The sequence below is a fragment of the Silene latifolia genome, chromosome 2 (genome assembly GCF_048544455.1).
Source record: "Silene latifolia isolate original U9 population chromosome 2, ASM4854445v1, whole genome shotgun sequence".
Lineage (NCBI taxonomy): Eukaryota > Viridiplantae > Streptophyta > Magnoliopsida > Caryophyllales > Caryophyllaceae > Silene > Silene latifolia.
In genome coordinates this window covers 53,897,376-53,904,273 of record NC_133527.1, presented here as the reverse complement: position 1 = coordinate 53,904,273, position 6,898 = coordinate 53,897,376, and the positions used below count along the sequence as shown (strand labels likewise).

The window sequence follows — 6,898 nt, the reverse complement described above, 5'->3', positions numbered from 1 at the left end:
ACCCAATTCTAATTTTTCTCCCTTATTCTTATTTTAATTACTTATGTTAAAACATAAGTTAAAATGTCATCATTTACATAAAATGTTGCAATTTACATACATTCAACGGATCTAACATGTCAAATATTTTTAATATAATTCTGATAAAATACGGTTGTATATTATCTGATATTCAAATCTAATATTATCGACTATTCGAATCTCCAAATATGACTATTTATATTGTCATGGTATTGAACACTTAATCACGCTCAATTATATATTCATGTATCTTATGATAACGCCTACTATTGCGACCCGTACATTTTTTTTTACGGGTATAAAACTAGTATAGATAGATAGATAGATATTGATTTATTCTCGATTCATTGACATGTAGTACCTGATTACGTCTTAATATGTACGGAGTAACTATAATAACACTCTCAAACACTTTAAAATCCGGTCATAATATGGTATTATGTCCATAATCAACGCAATATAATACCATGAACAAATAACTGTTATTCCTGTAAAAACATTATTTAGGAGTTGTTTGGTTGCCTCAGAAAAACACAGGAATTCCAAAATCCCATGAATTGGGATTTAAGGCTTTTGTTTGGTTACCCATTTCTTTTAAAAATGGAGGAATCTAGAGTTCCATAGGAACTCTAATTCCTACATCATGTAGGAAGTGGCTGACCAAGCCCCCCCTTGGTCATTCCCAATTCCTGTGTTTTTTAAAGTAATATTTTACTATTCTACCCCTATTAAAAACACAACCATTTAACTCTTCTATCAGCCGTCATCTTCTTCACACAAATTTTTTTTCCTCCCTGTTTAATTCATAAAATCTCTTTTGTGACGGCGATATCCGTCACAAGCTTGTGACGGATACTATTTGGAACATAGTTTTTTATAATTTATGCTACTTTAATTTATTTTTATTAGATTTTCTGATAATAAATGGGAACATCCGGACAATCATTTTTTTCATGTTGTTAAATCTTGTAAGCTAAGATCAAATTTTGTATGTCATATATATGAATTAAGGGTGAAGTAATAAATTTTAGCAAAAGGGTAAAATAGTATTTACAACAAAAAAATCATAGGAATTGAGTTATCCAACCAAACAACATACAAGAATTTATTTCATGGGAAGTGTCAATTCCTGGATGGCAACCAAACAAGTTTTGGGCATTTCCCATGAATTACATGTAGGAACTCAATTCATGTGAATTTCTACTTCCCACATGAAATAAATTCCCCAGTCCGGATCACCTGTCCCGCAATTTTGTCCCACTCCCTGTCCCATCCACAAAAAACTGACATGTGGCAAAAAAATAAAATAAAAAGAATACAAATCACGTGCATTCCTTTTCTTCTCCCTTCTCAGTTCTCACTCCCACATTAATAAGCATTGACGCTCTTCCTTTACCACTCCATCTTCTGTTTTCACTTTAAATCTGGAATATTGAAAACAGAACATTTCCAGATTTCAATATTCTGTTTTGACATTAATAAGCTCCTCATTCTCTTAACCAGCCTTATCTCCCTGCATCATAGCCCAAATAACCTTCATAATCCGATCAAGGGATCAACACTCCATCGTTCATCACTATTGCTCACCTTACATCATAAATCAAACACCACGCACGAACTTGGGATCGAAACCCGAGTATCGCTTAAGCAACAACAACGACAACTACCTTCTCTGTCTCCTCGCCTAATTCAGTTGTAGCCGCCCGTAATTTAACTCATTCATGGCTCGATTCCGGCCCCAAAATCAACCTCCTTTTTCGCACCAACCACTATGAGCGTCAGAAGCTCTTCTCGCTCACAATAATTACTGGTGCACCACCGCGACACCAGAATCATAACCGCTTCTACCCATCTCGTCCCCAACACCAAACTCGTACCGCACAACCACGTGCAATTATGTGAGACAACTGTCACACCACCACGACATCATCAAATTCATTGTCACTGCCAATCCACAGGCCGCCAATCATAAATTCACAAGTATTTCATATTATTTCAGAATTTGATTATTCTATTCCCAGTTTTTAATGTGAGAGTGAGAAGGGGTTGGGGGAAGAAGATACAGTGAAAGATGGGGGAATAAATGCACGTGACTCATTTTCTTTTTATTTTCTTTTTTGCCACATGTCAGTTTTTTGTGGATGGGACAGGGAGTGGGACAAAATTGCGGGACAGGTGATCCGGACTGTAAATTCCCCCATGAACCAAACGACCCCTTAGTAGAGTAATGTTTTTGGCTTCCTCCAACTTATTAATTGTCATTGATATGATTTTGCAAAGACTAAAAAGGAGAACAAAAGCTAGGTCCGACATTCTTCATCATCGTTTCATTCAACAACTCCACCATTACCATGCTTTATCACCTCTATTTTCGTACCAATCACCACCAAACTACATCCCCTGCTTCATGCTCCCGTCGCCAACATCAATAACAACAGCAGCTCAGCCCAGAATCACCAGCAACAATCTTCATCCACTTCACCATTAACCACCATTTTCACTCCCCTGGTCACCATCTCGAAAACCCGACTTCAAACACCCCTCAACAGCCACCATTTTCACTCCCCTTCACTCACTCACATCGTACATCTCCATTCACCATCTCCATGAGCATCCCCTAGTTTCTATCCTTGAACTCGGAATCGAGACCGAGTCAAGTGGAAACAATTGAAGCCGGCCGCCTCACCGGCTCCCAACCCGCAACAATTCTCAAGATGGCTCTCAGCCGGCCAACCGGCAGCCCATCTCCTCACCGGCTCTAAATCCTATTAATTCACCTCTTTTTTTCCAGGAGGTTCCCTGCCGGTCATCCACCGACGGCCGGTGGACCGGCTGTGCACCCTTCTTTGCGCGTGTTTAGACCTTTGCTTTCTTTTTTTTGTTTTGTTGTGTTGTTGTATCCCTTTTGTCATTGTTTTGAGTCTTAACTCTTAAGTGTCGTGTAATGTGTGTGTTAGGTGTCGTGCCCTATAGGCACGCATTAATACTTAATTAGGCACGCATTAAGTATTATCCACAGTAAAGATTTTTTAGTTACCTTAGTTATCTCTTATTTCTCTCTCCTAAATATTCTTTTATTATCTTCCTAATATTTATCTTCTTCCATCGTTCAATTTTTATTTTCTACAATACTGTTTACAAATCTAATAAAACTCAACTTTTCTTCTATTCCAAATCAATGATGAGGAATTCAATCAATTCTTCTGCAACGAAATCTCTTCATGAAAGGTATGTGGTCTTTTTCTCACATATTTGGTTGTTTTTTACTGTAAAATTTTGTTTTTATTTGTATTTATATCTTGATCAAAATATTGTATTGTCATAATTGAATTGTGCCATATTATTGTTAGATGACCTTTAATGGATGATGTTAACATGTATTTTGATTAATCATATTATCGTCACGATTAGCATGTATGTTGCGTTTCTATGCTTTATAATTAACAATTGATATCGTGAAATCGATAACACAGTTTAAAAGGATTGATAGTCTGATGAACGTAATTTAATCCAATCATTTTGGGCCAGATGCCTTATAAAACCGTGGACATGTGATTTCCATGCACAATTTCTCATTTGTTAACATGTATTTTGATTCACAAGTCTCTTTTGTAAGGGACATACTCAAGTAATATCCATGTGGGTAGATATGACAAAACAGATTGCTACTCCCTGTGCATTTTGTTTTTATCTTATCTATAAATTTGCGACGCCCGTTACAAATGAGAATTTTTGTTTGACAAATTATACTATTGTCACTGAAGAGAATGTGTGTTGCTTTTCATATATGGTTACCCACGCATGTATCCTTCCTTTATTGTATTGCTATTATTGTTACATGGTCTTGTATAATAAGATAAGTATGAAACTACCTGGTGCTCAAGCCACGGGTACTCGGGTAGTGTAGTCTAGGTAGTGTAGAATGAGGATGCAATTGGATTTAATATACTAATATTTTTCTATGATTTGTGTATGTAGGTCAAATATAATTAATTTGTTTGACTTGACCAATGAACCAGAAGATGAATTATGTGAGTCCATTAACAATGGAGAAGGAAATATTGATAGAAACTCTTTTGAACCCTTTGTTGGTCAATGTTTTCTAAGTGAAGAGGAGGCTTATTTGTTTTATGAGAATTTTGCTAGAAAAAGTGGGTTTTCAATTCGCAGAGGTCGGTTTGAAACTAAAAATGAAAAAATGGTTAGACGAGATTTTTTTTGTCATCGAGAAGGATTTCCGAGAGTGAAAATGGTGGAGCCTTCTAAGGAGCAGCGAAACAGACCATCAACTAGGTGTGGTTGTAACGCTCTCATGCGAATAACTCTTAAAAAGTCGTGTGACATTTTTCTTGAAGAGTGGCATGTTACCCAATTTAATTCACATCATAACCATCAACTTTTGTCACCTATTCAAGTGCGATTTCTTCCTTCTTATCGCTCCATATCTAAAGAAGATGAACAACAACTTCTGTTGTATAAAAATGCTGGTCTTTCAGTCAGGCAAATAATACGAGTGATGGAGCTTCAAAAAAATGTGAAATATGGAGATTTACCATTTTTTAAGAAAGATGTTCATAATTTTTTTAGCAGAAAGCGACAAGAGAATTTGGCCAATGACGCTATGGATCTTCTTGAATTTTGTAAGAGCGCTAAAATTGAGAACCCTAACTTTCAATTTGATTTTACTATTGACAATGAGAATAGGCTTGAGAATATATTTTGGTCGCCTTCTCACTGCTTTGATTTGTACCAAAAGTACGGAGATTCTACTGGGTTTGATACAACCTATAGGGTGAATTTATATGACATGATTTTTGGTATTTTTATTGGCATTGATAATCATGGGAGAACTATATTGTTTGGTTGTGCTCTTATGCGAAGAGAAACTCAGGCTACTTTTTGTTGGTTGATGAAGGTACACATGTTCTATAAATATACACTTTTTTACTATGTTGTAAAGTTATAATGTTATACTCCGTATATACTTCTCACGTATTCTGTGCTTGTTGTTAGACCTTTGTTACACTGATGAAGAAGCCGCCAATGACAATTATTACTGATCAGGATCCATGGATGTCAGAAGCAATCTCCATAGAAATGTCATCTACAAAACACGCTTATTGCATATGGCATATTACATCTAAATTTTCTTCTTGGTTTACGGCTCTTCTTAGAAATCGATATTCGGATTGGTGTTCTGAGTTTTATAGACTTTATAAATTGGACAATGTCGATGATTTCGAACAAGAGTGGCCTCTTCTGGTATCAAAGTTTGATTTACAAGAAAATAAGCATGTGCGTGGTTTATATAAGATCAGGCGAAATTGGGTGCCAGCTTACCTTCGTGATTATTTTTTTGGTGGTATGACCACAACAGGAAGATGTGAGAGTGTCAACAGTTTTGTTAAACGATTTACATCTTCACGGTCATGTTTGACTCAACTTATTAGCCAGGTAAATATTTGAAGCTTTTTATTATTCTACACTTTTAACGGTATTTCTTTTTATGTATGTTGATACATTTTTAACTGATTTCATATAAATTGGCACATGTGCAGATTGATCTAGCAGTTGAGGATATTGGGCAAACTCAACTACACCATACCATGTTGGATACATAAAGAGGATCTTCCTTGTGTACTTCATCTCCGTTGGAAGATCAAGTGTATAAAATCTTCACAGCATTTTCTTTCAAAAAGTTTCAAGAAGAGTTTGGAAGGGCTACACAATATACGGTATGTGAGGATGATCACACTCATGTTTTCATTGTTCAGCATTATAAAGAGCTACGTACACAAAAGCATAATGTTGTATGGAATTGCGACAATATTAGTTGCAGCTGTAAACTTTTTGACTTTTGGGGTATTCTTTGCCGGCATATATTGTCTGTGTTCATACATAAAGACTGTTTTGAAATACCAGTGAGATATTTACCCTTACGATGGTGTCGTGATGAGTTCCATACCAGGGTATTGGGTTCAGATAGTGAAGTATTGGGTTCTGAAATCATTAATTTGGGCGAGGATAATCACATTCGTAATCCTCCGGTTTCGAAAACTAAAGGTCGTCCGAAATTCAGGTGAGAAATAGGTGGAAAGGAAGCTGCACAAAAGCAATGTAGAAATTGTTCTTTTTGTAAAAAACTCGGACATAAAATCACAACTTGTCCGGAAAAGGAGAACATTCATGTAAATACTGCCCCGGATGTTGCTAAGAAGAGGAAAAAAGACTCCCAAACAAGAGAAGGCTTAAATCCCATTTTTTGTTTAAAGGAGTAGAATAAATTTAGAGACTTTATTGTATCCTTTGAAATTTTAATTTTGTATCTTCAAATTTATTTGAGCTGTTTAACATTGTTTTAAGTGATTATGACATTTATTGATTATGTTCATTATACTTTCACTGTTATTTTGGTGTCAATATATTCCAATTAATTGTTTATGTAATTGATTGATAAGAATAGTGGTGTGTAGAATTTAAAAAAAAAAAATCAAACATAAATTGCTTGAGAATGACGCAGGGAGGAATATTTAGGAGAGAGGGAGAGAAATATTAGGAAGATAATAAAAGAATATTTAGGAGAGAGAAATAAGAGATAATTAAGGTAACTAAAAAATCTTTACTGTGGATAATACTTAATGCGTGCCTAATTAAGTATTAATGCGTGCCTATAGGGCACGCGTTAGAAAAACCGTTATTAATATTATTATTAGTAGTAGTAGTATTATTAATAGATTAGTATAAAAGACACATTAGACAATTAGAATTAGACACTACATCATTTTTAGAATAGAGATTAGAGAATAGTTTTAGAATAGCTTACCTTATTTTTCCTCTCAAATATATTTGTAGAATCCTAAATATTGCTCTCTTAATT

At 35.2% G+C, this 6,898-nt stretch overlaps 1 protein-coding gene across 1 annotated transcript; it reads left to right on the top strand.

Annotated features, from left to right (window-relative positions):
• Positions 1-3,668: 3,668 nt before the first annotated feature.
• On the top strand, positions 3,669-6,296 carry LOC141629682 (protein FAR1-RELATED SEQUENCE 11-like). The gene is made up of 3 exons (XM_074442653.1): positions 3,669-4,936; positions 5,035-5,475; positions 5,580-6,296. The coding sequence occupies exons 1-3, from the start codon at positions 3,983-3,985 to the stop codon at positions 5,640-5,642; spliced, it is 1,458 nt and encodes a 485-aa protein (XP_074298754.1). The 5' UTR covers positions 3,669-3,982; the 3' UTR covers positions 5,643-6,296.
• Positions 6,297-6,898: the final 602 nt, after the last annotated feature.